Source organism: Salmo salar, chromosome ssa02 (genome assembly GCF_905237065.1).
Source record: "Salmo salar chromosome ssa02, Ssal_v3.1, whole genome shotgun sequence".
Lineage (NCBI taxonomy): Eukaryota > Metazoa > Chordata > Actinopteri > Salmoniformes > Salmonidae > Salmo > Salmo salar.
Genome location: NC_059443.1, coordinates 20116078 through 20136399, shown reverse-complemented (window position 1 = coordinate 20136399; position 20322 = coordinate 20116078). Strand labels below are relative to the sequence as shown.

General features: G+C 46.8%; 2 protein-coding genes across 2 annotated transcripts in view; one reads left to right on the top strand and one right to left on the bottom strand.

The window, feature by feature from the left end:
• kcnj14 (potassium inwardly rectifying channel subfamily J member 14) overlaps positions 1-1908 on the bottom strand; it is a 32543-nt gene extending 30635 nt beyond the window's left edge. The window contains exon 1 of the mRNA XM_045699393.1: positions 1158-1908. The gene's annotated coding sequence lies outside the window, so the exon portion shown is untranslated. The remainder of the gene's footprint in view (positions 1-1157) is intronic.
• Positions 1909-12114: 10206 nt separating this feature from the next.
• LOC106593149 (urotensin-2 receptor) lies at positions 12115-16145 on the top strand. Its single transcript, XM_014184485.2, has 2 exons — positions 12115-12407; positions 14164-16145. The coding sequence occupies exon 2, from the start codon at positions 14263-14265 to the stop codon at positions 15412-15414; it is 1152 nt and encodes a 383-aa protein (XP_014039960.2). The 5' UTR covers positions 12115-12407; positions 14164-14262; the 3' UTR covers positions 15415-16145.
• The last annotated feature ends 4177 nt before the right edge of the window (positions 16146-20322 follow it).

Here is a 20322-nt window from a genome sequence, read left to right as displayed (position 1 = left end):
TGCGCATCACCGCATACCACGGTGCTTGTTCAGTCACTCGCTCCCCACGGTAAGCACGAGGAGTTGGCTCAGGTCTTACAACCGCCTTAGCCAATCTACCCGTGTGCCCCCCCCCCAAAAAAAATTGCCACCTCCTCTCGGGCCTCCGTTGTTGCCTTGCCTGTTGATCTCGTCGCTGTACCTCCCTCGCTGCTTCCACCTGTTCCCATGGGAGGCGATCCCTTCCGGCCTGGATCTCCTCCCACGTCCAGGATCCTTTGCCATCCAGGATGTCCTCCCATGGCCAGTCCATCGGCCCACGCTGCTTGGTCCTTTAGTGGTGGGATCTTCTGTAACGTCCGTCGGTAAAGGTAGACCAAGGCGCAGCGTGGGTTGGGTTCATCATATTTTATTTAACGGTGAACCAGCAAAAACAATAAACAACACAATGAACGAAAAGTTTTGCAGGCTACTCACAGCAATACAAAAACAAGATCCCACGAAAACAAAGGGAAAAACAGGGTGCCTAAGCATGGCTTCCAATCAGAGACAACGATAGACAGCTGCCTCTGATTGGAAACCATACCCGGCCAAAACATAGAAAACAAAACATAGAATGCCCACCCACCTATCACACCCTGACCTAACTAAACAGAGAAAACACAGCTCTCCTAGGTCAGAGCGTGACAATTCTAGTGAGGATCCTGACCAAAACAAATGGCTATTAATAACATGTTGCCAACTAAAACTACACAAAATACAAAACAGACAAGGAGGCTATTTATAGTTGCTTCCTCGGAAATAAATACTGCCCAATATGAAAATGGACAGATTTACATTGTAAAACACTGTACAAAACAATAATCAAATAATTAACAGACTCAAGGCATTTTCAAGAGTCTACTATCTGCATGTCTCTAACAGAGATAACTTTAAAACAGTGTAAACAGACATTATTCCACTGCGACATAAACAATATCATATATGTTTGTGGTTCGTTAACTATGAACAACAAGAGGTTATGTCTAATGTCCATGATGCTACCATTTATGGAAGCCTGTGCGCAAATTTCAAAACAGTTATATCGGTTAAAACAGCCAGAGTATTATGATCAAATTTGTCCAATACAAAAATGTGTATTTTGGCAACTTATTTAATGCAAAACAATTATCACTCACCGTTTTATTCGCCTTTTTGTAGTTGTAAATAAATTCAGCAATTTTCCATTCAGGACCACCTGATTGCTTTTCTTCATATATGAATTTGTAACAGGAGGTAACCAGCCTACTGTAAAGTGTCCGGGACGGGTGCCCACCTCTCGCTCTGTATGCCCGTGTGCTGACTCGCACGGGGATATTACCCTCGTTGACTGACTGCTACCGGCCACGTCTCGTCGTGCGCTCTGTCTGGCTCCTTCTCCCTCGCTCTCTCCAGCAACAACTTGCTACTTCAAATATCACCCACCAGTGCTGTGTTGTGACACTAAAACTAATGTTGTGACAGTAAAACTAATACATTCTGCATATGATTTTATTGTCTAAAGTTTAAATGTAAAGTGGAGAATATTGGTCATACAACGTCAATGCGCAAAAGCAAAAGGCATTGCGAAATGGGTAGGTTGCTCAGCAGCAAAAACATATTTTGTTACCTTCATTTCTGGTGCCATTAATAATGTAAATGTTTGTCATGCAAATAAAAGGTAATTGTGCAGGAGGCGTGCGTGTATGTATGTGTAGGCTGTGTGTGTGTGTGTGTTTACTAATACTTAATCTGTTTTAATCTCGGTGAAATTCACCAATGAGTGACCTATGATGTCATATCATAGCCTTTGTCATCTAATGCAAATAGGATCAGACAGCCAGCAGCGCACCGGAAGGTGATGGAAAGGATGTCATATCATGACGCTGGGCAAAAAAACATTCACTTTTCTCCGGCTAAAGTTAGCAAATTAATCACATACTGTACAATCATAATAAGGAGTAAATGATCACCTCACTGTGCGAATTAGATATGAAGGATTACTAGGACTACCAGAGATTCAATACATTAGCTGTGGTTTTGTACCGTTAAACTACTGGTCCATCTAGCCGTCAGTCTGTCCTTGCATTGTGTGAGAAAGGTACACTGATTGTAATTGATCGATGGAAAATTCTCTCCAGGCAGCGAGAGAGAAATAGCTAGAGAGAGAAAGAAATGAGTACATGGGAGTGAGAGAAGGGGAGCGGGAAAGATAGAGTATAGAGAGAGTGTAAATGTCATGAGAGAGAGGAGAGCAAGAGAGAAAGAGAGATGGAAGAAATACTTCATTATTGCCAGAACAGATTTTGAATGTGAAAGGTCATGATCAGCACAGCAAAGAGAGAGAAGGGAGGCATGGTTTTATGAAACAGTTCAATCCCCCCCCCCCCCACACACACACACACATTACACATTTTGCCATGAGGCTGAGAGAAAATGTCTAATTTCCTGCAATTAAAGCTAAAATATAGGTGTGCTAACTGTGATAAAGGCACTGGATTATGAGCTGTCTTGTTTGCTAAATAAACAAATGACATAGGCAGTGGCATGATGCATATAGCCATAGAAGCACAGTGACATACGCCTCAATGCAGTCATATCCGTGGCATATTGGGGTAGTGGCTTTCAATTTGTTATTTTTGGCAACCCATACTGTGAGAGTGAATGTCATTACAGCTCATCAAATATGACTAACCCAGTGCACTGCTTGCTATGAATTTTATCTGATGGCATTTGCATGTTTAAGTTAAAAGACAAAGAATGTCCCGTTTGGAACACTGACAAGTAAACACCATCCTTTATTTTTTTCATCTCAATCTGATTGGATGAGCCTGTCTCCCAGCGAGTGGCCTGCACCCACCCAGGCCCACCCGTACCTATCGCCTGGTTCAATTAAAAGATACATCCCATCATTCAGAACATGCTTCCCCTAAAGATCTGTAATTGGCATTTCCAGCCCAAGAGCAGGCTATGCTTTTTTTATAGGGTGTTTGTATGGGTAGAGTTGAGGGAGGGTGCTTTAGCAACACATAACCACCAGAGAGCAGATGTCAGCCATTTTTGCAATCATCACCAAAGTGCTTGCAGCAACCAAGGAGGTTTGGGCTAATTAAAAATGTTTACCCCTTTTTCTCCCCAATTGGTAGTTACAGTTTTGTCCCATCGCTGCAACTCCCGTATGGACTCGGGAGAGGTGGCCGGCTGCAACACAGCCTGAGATCGAACCCGGGTCTGTAGTGACGCCTGCGATGCAGTGCCTTAGACTGATGCGCCACTCGGGAGGTCGAGGTTTGGGATTTAGATTATGCATGATAGTATAAACTACCTAACAGGGAATCTAAGCACTATTTCCCTCTGCCTTGGGAGAAAATGCCATTTATTTGACCATTTTCATGTAGCTTTCCTCTCGGGTCTTGTTTCAGAGTATAAGGGTTTCTTTTTTGTGATTGTCAAGTGATTTGACACTAAATATATTGCATCCTACACCAATACTATTATTATTACATAACTATTACATTAAAATGATCATAATAGATAGTTAAACTACAGTTACATTGAATAAATGCTTTATAACCCTCTCAGCATCTAGGAGAAAGAAGACAAGACGTATATGTCCAATAGTTCCACTGATCTGCTCATCACAGTGATGGAGACCATCTCCCTCTTCCGCAGGAAGACCTTGGCTGCAGAGATAAGATTCCACATGGGCTCACAAAAATTCTGTTCTGGGACAAAGAGAGATTCAGGCCCAGTAACAGTTTCCAGATTTGTCATGGTCACAGAATGTCCAAATCAAATGCTCCAGGATTCAGGAGGAGGAGGAGAGACCATCTTGGTTCAATCTGTGGCTTTGACCTTCTCCAGACTTCAATAACAATAACCCGGCGCAAACCAGCCTGGAGTACACATAGATTTACACATAACAATTCCACACACAGACATGGGGGGAAACAGAGGGTTATATGCAAGACGAATAATGAGGGAATGCAAACCAGGTGTGTGGGAAAACAAGACAAAACAAATGGAAAATGAAAGATGGATCGGCGATGGCTAGAAGACCGGTGACGTCGACCGCCGAACGCCGCCCGAACAAGGAGAGGGACAGACCTCGGTGGAAGTCGTGACAGTACCCCCCCCTTGACGCGCGGCTCCAGCAGCGCGCCGACACCGGCCTCGGGGACGACCCGGAGGGCGAGGCGCAGGGCGATCCGGCCTTGGCCGGTTGATCTCCCGCAGCATTGAAGGGTCTAACACGTCCTTTACCGGAACCCAGCACCTCACCTCCGGTCCGTACACCTCCCACTTCACGAGGTACTGAAGGCCCCTCGCCCGACGCCTCGAATCCAGTATGGAGCAAACGGAGCACGCTTGGGCCCCCTCGATGTCCAGAGGGGGCGGAGGAACCTTCCGCACCTCAGACTCCTGTAGCGGGCCAGCCACCACCAGCCTGAGGAGAGACACATGGAACGAGGGGTTAATACGGTAATCGGGGGAAAGCTGTAACCTGTAACATACCTCGTTCAGTCTCCTCAGGACTTTAATTGGCCCCACAAACCGCAGACCCAGCTTCCGGCAGGGCAGGTGGAGGGGCAGGTTTCGGGTCGAAAGCCAGACCTGTTCCCCCGGTGCGAACACCGGGGTCTCACTATGGTGACGGTCTGCGCCAACTTTCTGGTGCAGCACGGCGCGCTGAAGGTGAACATGGGCAGCGTCCCATGTTTCCTCCGCACGCGGAACCAGTCGTCCACCGCAGGAGCCTCGGTCTGACTCTGATGCCAAGGAGCCAGTACCGACTGATACCCCAATACACACTGGAAGGGGGTGAGGTTAGTGGAGGAGTGGCGGAGTGAGTTCTGGGCCATCTCTGCCCAGGGCACGAACGCTGCCCACTCCCCCGGCCAGTCCTGGCAATAGGACCTCAGAAACCTACCCACATCCTGGTTAACTCTCTCCACCTGCCCGTTACTCTCGATATGAAACCCTGAGGTAAGGCTGATCGAGACCCCCAGACGTTCCATGAACGCTCTCCAGACCCTCGAAGTGAACTGGGGACCTCAATCAGACACTATATCCTCAGGTATCACGTAGTGCCGGAAGACGTGCGTAAACAAGGCCTCCGCAGTCTGTAGGGCCGTAGGGAGACTGGGTAGAGGGAGGAGACGGCAGGACTTAGAGAAACGGTCCACAACAACCAGGATCGTGGTGTTACCCTGTGAGGGGGGGAGATCGGTAAGAAAATCTATCAACAGGTGCGACCATGGCCGTTGTGGAATGGGTAAGGGGTGTAGCTTACCTCTGGGCAGGTGCCTAGGAGCCTTGCACTGGGCGCACACCGAGCAGGAGGAAACATAAACCCTCACGTCCTTAGCTAAAGTGGGCTACCAGTACTTCCCACTAAGACAGCGCACCGTCCGACTGATCCCAGGATGACCAGAGGAGGGTGACGTGTGGGCCCAATAGATCAGCCGGTCGCGGACAGCAGATGGAACGTACAGACACCCAGCTGGACACTGAGGAGGAGCGGGCTCTGCACGTGACGCATGCTCAATGTCCGCGTCCAGCTCCCACACTACCGGCGCCACCAAACAAGAGGCGTGGAGTATGGGAGTGGGATCCATGGGCCGCTCCTCTGTGTCATACAGCCGGGACAATGCGTCTGCCTTAACATTCTGGGAGCCTGGTCTGTAAGAAAGGGTAAACACAAAACGGGTGAAAAACATGGTCCACCTTGCCTGGCGAGGGTTCAGTCTCCTCGCTGCCCAGATGTACTCCAGATTGCGCTGGTCAGTCCAGATGAGAAAAGGGTGTCTAGCCCCCTCAAGCCAATGTCTCCACGCCTTCAGGGCCTTGACAACATCCAACAACTCCCGGTCCCCCACGTCATAGTTTCGCTCCGCCGGGCTGAGCTTCTTAGAGAAGAAGGCACAAGGGCGGAGCTTCGGTGGCGTACCCGAGCGCTAACAGAGCACAGCTCCTATCCCAGCCTCGGACGCGTCCACCTACACTATGAACGCCAAAGAGGGATCCAGATGGGCCAGCACGGGAGCCGAGGTAAACAAAGCCCTCAGGTGACTGAAAGCCCTGTCCGCCTCAGCTGTCCACTGCAAGCGCACCGGGCCCCCCTTCAGCAGTGAAGTAATGGGAGCCGCTATCTGACCAAAACCCCGGATAAACCTCCGGTAGGAGTTGGCAAACCCTAAGAATCACTGCACCTCCTTTACAGTGGTGGGAGTCGGCCAATTACGCATGGCTGCAATGCGGTCACTCTCCATCTCCACCCCGACGTGGAAATGCAATACCCTAGGAAGGAAACGGACTGTTGGAAGAACAGGCATTTCTCAGCCTTGACGTACAGGTCATGCTCCAACAGGCGACCAAGCACTTTGCGTACCAGGGACACATGCTCGGCACGTGTAGTGGAGTATATCAAAATGTCATCAATATACACCACTACACCCTGCCCGTGCAGGTCCCTGAAAATCTCTTCTACAAAAACTTGGAAGACTGATGGAGCATTCATCAACCCGTACGGCATGACGAGGTACTCATAGTGCCCAGAGGTGGTACTGAAAGCCGTCTTCCACTCGTCTCCCTCTCGGATACGCACCAGATTGTAAGCGCTCCTGAGATCTAATTTGGTGAAGAAGCGCGCCCCGTGCATTGACTCTATCGCTTTGGCTATGAGCAGGATCTCACCGTGATCTAGTCAATACACGGACGCAGACCTCCATCCTTCTTCTTCACAAAAAAGAAACTCGAGGAGGCGGGTGAAGTGGAGGACCGAATGTACCCCTGACGCAGGGATTCAGAGACATATGTTTCCATAGCCTCCGTCTCCGCCTATGAGAGGGGACACACGTGACTCCTGGGAAGTGCAGCGTCTACCAGGAGATCTATCGCACAATCGCCTCATCGATGAGGTGGTAATTGAGTCGCCTTCTTTTTAGAGAAGGCGAGAGCAAAATCGGCATATTTGGGGGGAATGCGCACGGTGGAGACCTGATCTGGACTCTCCACCATAGTAGCACCAATGGAAACCCCTAAACACCTACCTGAGCACTCTCGCGACCACCCCGTGAGTGTCCTCTGTGGCCAAGAAACAGTAGGGCTATGACAAGCTAACCAGGGTAGGCCCAGCACCACGGGAAACGCAGGAGAGTCAATAAGGAAAATACAAATTTTCTCCTCCCTGCGTCACCATGCCCAAAGGAGCGGTGACCTCCCTAATCAACCCTGACCCTAATGGTCGACTATCTAAGGCGTGAACGGGGAAGGGCACATCCACGGGAACAATGGGGGTCCCTAAACTATGAGCTAACGCTCTATCAATTAAATTCCCAGCCGCGCCTGAATCTACGAGCGCCTTGTGCTGGGAATGCGGGGAAAACTCAGGAAAAGTGACAGACACAAACATATGTGCAACAGAGGACTCTGGGTGAGAATGGTGCCAGCTCACCTGGGGTGACGCCAGAGCGCCCTGCCTGCTGCCTCGATTCCCAGAGGAACCAACCCGGCACCAACCAGCAGAGTGACCTCTGCGGCCACAGATGGTGCACGAGCGGAAACCCCCTCCGGTCTCCCTGCGCACCGCCCCTCCCAGCTCCTTGGGTATCGGAGAGGGGGTGTGGGAGGATGGAACCACCAGACCCCGATCTGGACGTCCGTGAGTAGCCAGCAGGTTGTCCAGCCGGATGGACAGGTCCACCAGCTGGTCGAAAGTGAGGGTGGTGTCTCTGCAGGCCAGCTCCCGACGGACATCCTCGCGCAGACTGCAGCGGTAGTGGTTGATCAGGGCCCTGTTGTTCCATCCCGCGCCGGCAGCCAGGGTTCTAAACTCCAGGGCAAACTCCTGAGCGTTCCTCGTCTCCTGCCTCAGATGGTAGAGTCGCTCACCTGCCGCTCTGCCCTCGGGCAGGGGGGTCGAAGACTGCCCGGAAACGGCGGGTGAACTCCTCAAAATGGTCCAACGCCGCATCTCCCTCTCTCCACACGGCGTTGGTCCACTCCAGGGCTTTCCCGGTGAGGCACGAGACGAGGGCGGACACCCTCTCATGGTCCGATGGAGCTGGGTGGACCGTGGCCAGATAGAGGTTTAGTTGAAGGAGGAACCCCTGGCAGTTGGCAGCACTCCCGTCGTACTCCTGTGGCAAGGAGAGACGGATCCCACTGGGCTCAGGCGGGAAAGGGGCGCTCAGGAGAGACCCCAGTTGTGCTGGTGGAGGCGCTGGAAGAACTCCCTGCCCCTCTCCCTCCATAAAAGTGGGTACAAAACCCGTCGCGCACCAACACATAATACACAAACATACAATCAAACAATCTCCGACAAGGACATGAGGGGAGTTAAATAGGGGGGGTTAAATACACAACATGTAATTGATGGGATTGGAACCAGGTGTGAAGGAAGACAAGACAAAACCAATGGAAAATGAAAAATGGATCAGTGATGGCTAGAAGGTCGGTGACATCGACCGCCGAACACCGTCCGAACAAGGAGAGGGACCGACTTCAGCGGAAGTCGTGACAATAAATGTAACGTTATATAGCATAGATGTGATCAGCACAACAATGGTCAGGAGGAGAATGAAGACCCTGGTTTGGGGTCAGTTTCAATGATGAATGAAGTAGATATTAGTTTAGAAAATAAGAAATGATATAATTGATCTGGACACATCTCTGAAGTCACATCTCTGAATGAGGTTATTCTTCGTCCCTCAAATGTTCATTGAAACAACTGTAGAGTAAGTTAAGATGCCGCAGTCATAGCTCAAGTACATGTAATTAGAGATTACACCAGACAGGACTGTCATGTGAACAGAGATTGATGGGCTGGATGTGTACCACAGAAGGAAACATGCCACATACCATCTCAGATTACCTTCTCTTCTCATCCCTCTCTCATCTCCCCTTCTCCCCTCTTTCCCACAATTTGTCGTTCTCAATTTTCTCCTCATTTGTCTGAGTCAACATTGACCCCTAAATTCTCTCACCTAACTATTTCCATACCCCTTCATCTCTATCTTTCTCTCTATCTCTGTCCACTTGAGAGCCCAAGCAGTGAGCACCCAGAGCTTTGGCCTTTCCTTCTACCTTTCTTCATCCCTGTCTATATACACTGTATCTCAATTTCAATCCATTGTTCTGTCTGTATCGGAGCAAGCCTATGTCCCGGTACCCCTACTAGCCCCTCACCCTCCTAGCCCCTCTCCCTCCAGCTTCTCCCACCCCTAGCCCCTCTCCCTCCTAGCCCCTCTCCCTCCAGTTTCTCCCCCACCTAGCCCCTCTCCCTCCAGCTTCTCCCCCCCAGCCCCTCTCCGCCACCTAGCCCCTCTCCCTCCAGCTTCTCCCCCACCTAGCCCCTCTCCCTCCAGCTTCTCCCCCCCCAGCCCCTCTCCCCCCTTAGCCCCTCTCCCCCCTAACCCTCTCCTCCTTCCTTGGCATGCCCGTGCCAGGTATTTGTTGAAATTCCTCACACCCTGCGGGGCTAGGTATGTCCCCCCACCCTCCCCCTCTCTACTTCTCGTCTTTATGACCTGTCTCAGTCTGTCTTGTGTTCTCTTGCTAACACATGTACGGGACATCAAGACCAGACCTCAGCATTGTTATCACATACAGTAGTCATGCTAAGAGGCGTACAGTGCACAGGTTAATACTCAATAAGTACCACACACAACCAGGTCAATGTGGCTGAGTTGCTAGGGGCATAGTGGTGCTGGCAGACCCAAGATGGTGGTTCCAATTCCTGCGCACAAGCCTGAATGTGAGTTAGAAGTTTCTTCTATGCTTAATGACCAAATCACTGCTATTTGAACTTGTTTCTGACATGCCGTACTGTAATTCAGAATTCAGACATCCCACCACCATATAAAGCTGTGTGTGTGCATGTGAGAGGGAGGCTGTGTGTGTGTGTGTGTGTGTGTGTGTGTGTGTGTGTGTGTGTGTGTGTGTGTGTGTGTGTGTGTGTGTGTGTGTGTGTGTGTGTGTAGAGAGAGAGAGAGAATCTGTGTGTGTAGTATTGACATTGGGCTGAAGTTGAAGTGCGTTAGTTATTGCAGCGCTCCCCGAAATGACAGCAAATAACGACGTCTCACTGGTGTGTCAGCACGTCTGTCCGTCTGCCTCCTGTCCTGTTCTGGTCTGTTTCACTGGAAAGCCTCATGAGTCACACATTTTTACTGGAAGATACTGGAACTAACATGCATATCAAGACCAGTGTGTATGTGTAATCTAGCTACTTATTCAATATACAGTATGTTGCTGATTGTAGTTCTGTCTGGTGGATTGGCTGGTGCAATTGAGGATTGATTCCTTTTGGGGTTGATAAAGTTACATTTTTACATTTTAATCATTAACAGATGATCTTATAAAGAGCGACTTACAGGAGCAATTAGGGTTAAGTGCCTTGCTGAAGGGCACATCAATAGAATTTTCCCACCTTGTTGGCACTGTGATTCGAACCAGCAACCTTTCCGTTACTCGCCCAACTCTCTAACCGCTAGGCTGCCTGCCGCCCTTCACCTTATTGTATTCAGTCCCAATTGAGTGATTGACTTTGTAATTGAAGAAACACACGAGTGTAAATTTCACTGAAAGACTATTCTCGTGCGTCATTGTGATTCTTACTGGAAGGTGCATGTCCAGTAAACCCTAGTAACGTAATGTCTGTAATGAAGAATGCACAATTTAGTTCATTCATAGCAACAATGTTTGTACAATATGTATTGTACTCTAGTCTAGTGTACTCACCATTGGTTTTGTTCTTGTGTTGTTCATTTTTGTGTCATGTTGTTATAAAGTAATTAAGCCTACTGTTTATTGCACTGGCAGGTGAAATATTGCATAATTCATTTCAAAGTGATTCACTGATTCACAGTGAATAGCATTAGAATGTCTTGACCTAGGCGATGAGGGAGCCAGATACTGCATTTTTTATTTACATTTTATTTAACCTTTATTTAACTAGGCAAGTCAATTAAGAACAAAATCTTATTTAAAATGAAGGTCTAGCCCGGCCAAACACTCCCTTAACCCGGGCGACGCAGGGCCAATTGTGCGCCGCACTATGGGACATTTAAGTATTTGTAGTAATATAACATCCTATATAAAATAAAATAGCTTTTTATTTCAGTAAAGGATTCTTAAGATAAATATTTATTTGGCTTTAAAAGGGATGTTCTTGATCTCTTAATTGAAAGGTTGGTATTATTTTTACCCTCCAACAGTAATCTTTTTGCTGAGTCATCTCATCAGAATGCCAGATCCCAGCTTTTCCTCCTCTTGGAATCCCAGCTGAGACCAAAGCATCCAGCTGATATGAATCTATAATGATATACTTTATGGAGGACTTTTAACATTTACACATCATGGTAATACATCCCTGACTTAATAACATCTGCAATGTACTGCAGTCGGATTTTCAGATTCCATTTATGGTCAAATGCTTGAATTTTGTGGGGAAATCTTTCCAGGACGTTTATCTGGACCTGGCTCAAAAATATTGAACTTATTATATCAAAATATTGAATTTTCACATGCATGATCATGCAACAACACTGTTCAACCCTCGCCTTTTCTTTCCAGCTAATACAACTAATCTAAAAACGCACATAGTAACACAAGAAAGCCCAATTCAAGTGTAAAGGAGCCCATTATTTTTACCATAATATATAATGTTATGTTAGGCTGTAAATACAGAACACTTCATATGAACCTAAAGTATTGAAAGACACACTCATTCAAGCAAGCAATGTTACATTTCCAAAAGGATTCATTATTTCAATTTAGAATAGAATAAATATTATCTAGATATGCATTAGGGAAGCTTGAAGAGTGTCCAAACTTTCACCATTTGACAATAACCATTTACTGTAAGTACTTGATTATAGGCTGCATGAATGACAGCTATAATAGTTACTTTAACCACAACCTTTAATAACTGACTAATATAACCAGATGTCCAATATAATAAATAAAACAAACCACAACAAATGTTCAGCCAAAGTATGGAACTCTATGTGCCACCAATATATGAGTGATGGGTGAAATACCTCTCTCTCTCTCCCTTTCTCTCTCTCTACGCTGTGAGCGCATCTGTTTCTCCTCCTTCCCCTCCCGTGGACTCGTAGACACACCAGAGACTGGGCCGAGGGGGCGAGAGCCACACTATGAGGAGGGAGAGGAGAGGAAACATAGCATAGCGAGGCACAAAGTTAGGAGGAACAGCTTTAGATCCACCAACCATCACCTGTCTGACAACGAATAATAAAGAATCAAGGATATCTATTTTTTCTATAGACAACAACTGGACCAACTATAGGCCTATATGGATTTTTGAATGGAAACTGAATCGGACATTCAAAAAAATTAAATGGATGATGATGTTATTTGCAACTACCGGAATTGGATTGAATAAGGTAAAGACAACTCAACAAATGATATAGCCTACTTCAAAAAGGTGTATTTGTTGTCTCGGCTAGAGCAGTCTGTAATAAAGAGCTCTGGTCTTGGATATCCACTTCTGTGGAAGAATTGTCTAACGCTGTCTAATACGCTACCTATTCATCTGACCATTTAGCCTAAATTATTATTATCAATAATTAACAAGTCATCATTAGGCCTACTCTACTCTTCAGTCAGTCATTTCAAATATGTTTATGTCACTGTGTTTACCGTAGGCCTAGGCCTGTTTGTCAAAAATGTAATTAAATTCAAATGTAATTTATATTCTTTGACAAAATGTTATATTTGGAGCTTGCACAAACATTTTCACAAAATAATACCTGTCACCTACATTTAGAAGGCATAGCCTATTCGTTTTAGTTTATGATGTGGTAGCCTTGGCCTAATATTTTTAGAAAGCTAAATTACGCTAAAATATTACATATCTAAGTAACAATCTAAGGAAAGAAACCTCCAGTAAAAATGCAACAGTCTGAATGAAATGTCCATTTGTTAGAGATATTAACAGAGTTGTTATTTTAAGGGACACGTTAAACCCGGTGGGGCATGGGCCACAGCGGGAGTTCGGCATGCCCTCCACAGTTCAACAGTAGCTCTTAACCCCGGTCCTGGCGGAGCCAACATGTGTCATAGGCTTTTTTCTGCACTCTAGTTTTACCCCCTCGATCTGCTTTGACGTTACCGCGTACAATTACAATCACTACAATTACCACTACACCGAGAGCTATAAGTTAGGTTGGATAGGTTATTTGGATTCGACTATAGGAAACCACGTTGCAAACAAGTCTATACTTGTGTGTTTATAACCATTATTAACTTATTATAATTAGCCTAATGTAGATATCGCAATGTTTTGTTTAATGAAACAGTGGGTTTCAAACCTAATTTTATGCCCTAATAAATCACCGATTGCCAAACAAAACATGATATTTTATTACCTACAACATGGGTTCTCTCTGTCTCCTGCCTTGCTCTTCCTATCCCCAGCTACCGCGGTGTAGCAAGCCGATGGAATTTCATAAACTGGTGAGGAATATGTTCTGTTAAGTTAAAAATGTGGTGACAGCTTGACGCCGGAGTCTGCATTCTCGTGCCCCCGGTGCGCAAATGTGCACGTAGACATAAATCTGGAAAGGGCCGAAAAACGCGTCAGCTTGCTTGCCTCATGTTCAACTTCATGAGGCGCGCGGTGAACATTTGTATGCGTCGGTTCCACATTTCGTTTCGTGCCATGAAATGGTTGCCCACAACCAGCGGTGCGACCTTAATTAACAGGAGTGCAGGGAAGGAGTACAGGGGGTTCATCAGTAAATGTATGACCTACAATTGGCTCTACACCCCTACACAGAAAAGCCACTGTGAAAAAAGCACTATAAACGTATCTAGAATTGAAGCTTGCCAATACAACGACTTCTATGATGATGCCTTTCTAAATTGCCTCTGTTACTGGGACTACTACACAAATACAATACATTGACAGAACATGAATCCATATGCCAAAAACGAAATGGCCAAAAAGAGGCAGAATACAGTTGTGTGGCAAATCATTAAATGCTGTAGATGCTTTTCAGAAGGCCATTTTCTGTGTTTCAATGCTAATACATATAACTTTCTCCTCTCCCATTTCCCTTTCTCAACCATGTTCCCCATCTCCTATGTCCACCCCCCCACACTCTTACCATTGTCCACCACCAAAACCCTCCCATCCAGCCAAGTGGAATCAAAAGAATAGTTCCTCTCCCTCTGACATTTATATAAACCCAGCTAACCTCCACACCACCACCATTACAGAAGTCTCAACTAAAAAGTATGGATTTCTCTAGCTCCCTGCCTCCCTCACCTTCTCCATTATACACCTCCCCCTTCATCCCCAACTCCTCCTTCCCCTCCGCCTCTCCATACATCTCTCCTTCCCCCAGCCTGGCCTCAACCGCTCTCTTCTGCTCCCTCCTGTCCCTCCTGGCTCTCCTGGGCATTGGGGGGAACCTCTACACCATGGGTCTCCTCATCAGACGCAGGAGAGGCAGAAGGAGGCGAGGATGTTCTAGCTGCTGTTTAGGAGGGAGAGGAGTACCGTTACCATCCTGCCTCTCCTCCTCTCCTCCCTCCCTCTCCCCTTCCTCCTCTCCCACTTCCTCCTCCTCCACCTCCCTCCATCTCCAGGTGCTGAGTCTGGCTCTGGCGGACCTCCTCTACCTCTTCACGGCTCCCTTCATCGTGTACGACAGCCTGGCGGCTGACTGGGCGTTTGGGGAGCTGGGCTGTCGCCTCCTCTTCAGCCTGGACCTGATCACCCTGCACGCCTCCATCTACACCCTCACCGCTATGAGTCTGGACCGCTATCGGGCTGTAGCCAACCCCCTGGCCACCTCGTCCTCCCCCTCCTCTGGGCTGCTCCGTGTGGGCCTAGCCTGGGGCCTGGCGGTGGCCCTCAGCATGCCCATGATGATCACCCTCCACCTGGAGGACGGAGATGACGGACAGCTGTGTGTCCCTGCCTGGGACGAGCAGAGCTCCAAAGTCTATATGAGCGTGCTGTTCTGTACCAGTATGATAGGGCCGGGGCTGGCCATCGGGGCGCTGTATGCTACTCTGGGCCGTCTCTACTGGGTGTCCCAGACCCGGCCCTGGGCCAGTGGTAGTGGGGGTAGCACATCCTACCCTCCGCGGGCCCCAAGGCCCAAGGTCCTGCTCCTCATCCTGGGGATAGTCCTGGCCTTCTGGGCCTGTTTCTTGCCCTTCTGGGTGTGGCAGCTGCTGCCGCTATACCGGCCCGACATGCTGCGGACAGTACCGGTGGGTACCCAGGTGACGGTGAACAGGATCCTAACGGGGCTGACGTACGGGAACTCTTGCGTGAACCCATTCTTCTACACGCTGCTCACAGGGGAGAAACGACGGAGGAACAGGCAGACACCGACGTCAGCGAATCAGCTCTGCCGCAAGAGCAGTCCGCAGTAGTGTTCGTGACAACACACAGTCCGGTATAATAGACTGCTCTGGGGGCTGGTGGGGGGCTGCTTACAAACTGTCCGATTCAAACACCCCATCTCCCCGTGAAATATCAAAGGGCATTTCACTGTGTGATTGTTACTCCATAAGAACTGTACCAAAGACAGCACCTTGTATGCACGTTTGTGACTGGACCATATTTCCTATTTGGAGATTAAAAATGTGACAAGCTGAGCGAAAATACCAAAGTTTCAAAACTTGAGAAATATCTCATTGATTGTATGAATTCACAAAAATACATCCACATACGGGCCATGAGTGGAGTATGGGGAAGCAGTGTTTGAGTTATGTTATCATTTAAGGGGCTTTAGTGGACCCGTGCATTTCCAGTAAAATGACAACGCACTTCTATCAGTCTGGAATGCCATCAAAGAAAATGTTTTGCTTTTGAACAGCCACTGGCCATGACATATTTGGAGATTTTTCTTTAAAAAGTTGTTTGACACAGAGAATGATGTTTGAGGGGGTAGAGAGGACCTCGTGTCATGGACCCTTAAAGTTTGATATGCACCCCTAAAGTCAGACCTTTTTTTATTAGCAATACCTGCATGTTGGGTTTGGACTTTTATTTTGTAATGAACTCTGCAATGCTTTGCATGGTGACGATGACGCCTGTATTTATATCCAGTTTGGTGTGTATAATCAGATATAATATATCAAATAAAAACATGCTTTATATACTAGAGTCTATGTCACAGGTTTTGTGTTCCCTAGTGGAGAGGATGTGTTCCTCCTGACCCCTCAGAAAAGAACACAACATAACTGAAAATACAGATCTCATACCCACGGTTTTATGGTATTTATGACAATAGCAGACGAGGGGAGAGAGAGAGAGATGGCCAGAGAGAGAGAGAGACAGTGAGGAAAAGAGGGATGTTCAGAGAGAGTGAGCAAAGAGATGTAGAGGGAAGGAGGGGGACAGAAGACGAGAAGAAGGAGCGACAGAAAAAGAGAGAAAAAAGCAGAGAAGGATACGCCAAGAAGAAAGTGCTGAGTGGAAAAATCCCTGGATTTGAGTTTGCACTCATACTTTTATTTATGTGTCTGTGTCAGCGTGTCTGTGAGTCTCTCAGGTCTTCCCCTTCCCTGTGTGTGTTCGTTGGGCAGTCTCTCTCTGTGTGTCTCCTTGTAGCAACGGCGTGTCTGTCTGTGTCTGACTCAAACACTGACTGTACTGTACACCCAACAAAACCCTGTGGCTCTTTGATGCAGATGAGCAAATATTGTTGTTTGACAGAGAGGAGTGAGGTTGGGGGGGATAGGGGGCTGGGTGGGGGATAGGGGGCTGGGTGGTGGGAGGGTTAGGGGCTGGGTGGTGGGAGGGATAGGAGGTTGGGTGGTGGGAAGGATAGGGGCCGGGTGGTGGAGGTGTACATATGTGAAGGAGTTTGTTTAGAAGTATTGCGTGGGTGCATTTAAGAGAGGGGAGAAAAACAATGGACTTGTTGATGCATGTCACACTACTAATCAGTGGGAATAGGGGACAGGTGTGTGTAATGAAAGTTCCGGAGGGATCCGTGACAGTAAGGCCCCCCCGACGTTCTGCACTAGCAGCGCAACGACACCGGCCTCGAGGACTATCACAGGAACGCAGTGCGGGTCGTTCAGGACTCGATGCAGCTGCCGAAGTTGCATCGTCGTCAGACAGGCCAGTTGCCGAAGTGGCGGCGTCAGATGGACCAGTAGCGTCGAACGGCGTCGGATGGACCAGTAGCGTCAAACGGTCCAGTTGTGGCTGCTGAAGTGACGTCGTCGGACGGACCGGTTATGGCGACGTCGGACGGCCCATTTGCAGCTGCCGGAGTTTCAATCCTGTGTTTTTGTTACATGTTTGTTTGGTCTTCGTCCCCGTGCCCTTACGCGGCACGTCGTAATTTGGGTTTAATAAAAAAAACTATTACGCATTCCTGCACCTGTCTCCCGAATCTCTTCATACCAACGTGACAATGCAGGGTTAGAAAAATGGAGGTAATCAAACTAAATTATATAGAGATACCATGTGGCATACCTTTTAAATATACAGTGCATTTGGAAAGTATTCAAACCCCTTGACTTTTTCCACATTTTGTTACGTTACAGCCTTATTCTAAAATTGATAAATGTAAAAATCTTCATCAATCTACACACAATACCCCATAATGACAAAGCAAAAAACATTTTGTATACATTTTTGCCAATTTATTAAAAAAAAACAGAAATATCACATTTATATAAGTATTCAGACTCTTTACTCAGTACTTTGTTGAAGCACCTTTGGAAAAGATTACAGCCTTGAGTCTTCTTGGGTATGTCGCTAAAAGCTTGGCACCCTGTATTTAGGGAGTTTCTTAAATTATTTTCTGCAGATCCTCTCAAGCTCTGTCAGGTTGAGATTGTCAGCTATTGTCAGGTCTCTCCAGAGATGTTGGATTGGGTTCAAGTCCGGTCTCTGGCTGGGCCACTCAAGGACATTCAGAGACTTGTCCCAAAGCCACTCCAGCGTTTTCTTGGCTGTGTTCTTAGGGTCGCTGTTCTGTTGGAAGGTGAACCTTCGCCCCAGTCTGAGGTCCTGAGTGCTCTGGAGCAGGTTTTCATCAAGGATCTCTCTGACTAGTCTCCCAGTCCCTGCCGCTGAAAAACACCCCCAAAGCATGATGCTGCCACCACCATGCTTCATCGTAGGGATGGTGCTAGGTTTCCTCCAGATGTGATGCTAAGCATTCAGGCCAAAGAGTTCAATCTTGGTTTCATCAGACCAGTAACTCATGGTCTGAGTCTTTAGGTGCCTTTTGGCAAACTCCAAGTGGGTTGTCATGTGCCTTTTACTGAGGAGTTGCTTCCTTCTGGCCACTCTACCACAAAGGCCTGATTGGTGGAGTGCTGCAGAGATGGTTGTCCTTCTGGAAGGTTCTCCCATCTCCACAGAGGAACTCTGGAGCTCTGTCAGAGTGACCATTGGGTTCTTGGTCACCCCCTTGACCAAGGCCCATCTCCCCAGATTGCTCAGTTTGGCCAGACGGCCAGCTCTACTCTAAGCTTACTCTAAACTTCTTCCATTTTAGAATGATGGAGGCCTCTGTGTTCTTGGGGACCTTCAACACCGCAGACATTTTTTGGTACCCTTCCCCAGACCTGTGCCTCGACAGAATCCTGTCTTGGAGCTCTATCGACAATTCCTTCGACCTCATAGCTTGGTTTTTGCTCTGACATGCACTGTCAACTGTGGGACCTTATATAGACAGGTATGTGCCTTTCCAAATCATGTCCCATCAACTGAATTTACCACAGGTGGCCTCCAATCAAGTTGTAGAAACATCTCAAGGACGATCAATTGATACAGGATGCACCTGAGCTCAATTTCGAGTCTGATAGCAATGGGTCTGAATACTTTTGTTTTTTATTTGTAATACATTTGCAAACATTTCAAAAAAACTGTTTTCACTTTGTAGTTATGGGGTATTGTGTGTAGATTCAAGAGGATTTTTTTTTATTTCATCCATTTTAGAAAAAGGCTGTAATGTAACGAAATGTGGAAAAGTCAAGGGGTCTGAATACTTTCTGAATGAACTGTATGTAATAATTGACATGTTTAAAACTGATTCCACTAGTCCCAAACTATTCTAATAATCTCATTATTTGATTCAATACAACGTTTAGTCATAACATCCTATTGAAATAATATAATATAAATATCAATTTCTATCAGTTATATCACCATACTATGGTGCTGTCCTCTGTATGATGTGACCATTAACTCCAGAGTTAAAGAAACAGAAGGACACTTTATTCAATCCCAGTCCCTCAGAGATATTATCCTTTAGATGCATGGCTGAGGGTCAACACAGATCCATCAAGTAGGGTTTTAAATGTAATTACAGAAGGTAAAAGGCCTGTCTAATATTACATTACTGATGAATGATGTTTTTCCTCTGTTCATTCAAATCATGTGGCATTCAAGGACATAAGGGAGTGGTTGAAATGTACACAATTGTTACCCGGAGGAAAATCGGGGATGGTTGTACTTTTTCAAGGGGAGGGTTTAATATTTGTTTTATTTAGTCCAGGGGAGGGTCATGTAATTTGTAATCAATTAAATGTCATATTGCTCAGTGTTTGAGAATTAGTTGCTTATTATATCTTGATGTGTGCCCAATGCTGCCCCTCATACCTGATTCTCTGCTGGGCGCGCAATAGAGTGCGCCTAGTGTGGTCTCAATCAAATGATCCATACCCTATACTATCGGCTATATGAAGAGCATGCTCTGAGAATCACAGGGCAAAGTTACAGAAAGTAGTCATACCCCTTGACTTATTCCACATTTTGTTGTGTTACAACCCAAATTCAAAATGGGTTAAATAGATTGTTTTCTTTCACCCATCTACACACAATGCCCCATTATGACAAAGTGAAAACATGTTTTTAGACATTTTTGCTAATTTATTGAAAATGAAATACAGAAATCTCATTTAGATAAGTATTTCCACTCCTGAGAAAATACTTTGTAGAAGCACCTTTGTCAGTGATTACAGCTGTGAGTCTAACTGGGTAAGTCTCTAAGAGCTTTGCATACCTGGATTGTACATTTGCCCATTATTCTTTTCAATATTCTTCAATCTCTGTAAAATTGGTTGTTGATCATCGTGAGACAACCATTTTCAAGTCTTGCCATAGATTTTCAAGCAGATTTAAGTCAAAACTGTAAATCAGTCACTGAGAAACTTTCTGTCTTCTTGGTGAGGAACTCCAGTGTAGATTTGGCCTTGTGTTTTAGGTTATTGTCCTGCTGAAAGGTCAATTCATTTCCAGGGTGTGGTGGATGTCACACCCTGATCTGTTTCACCTGTCTTTGTGATTGTCTCCACCCCCTCCAGGTGTCG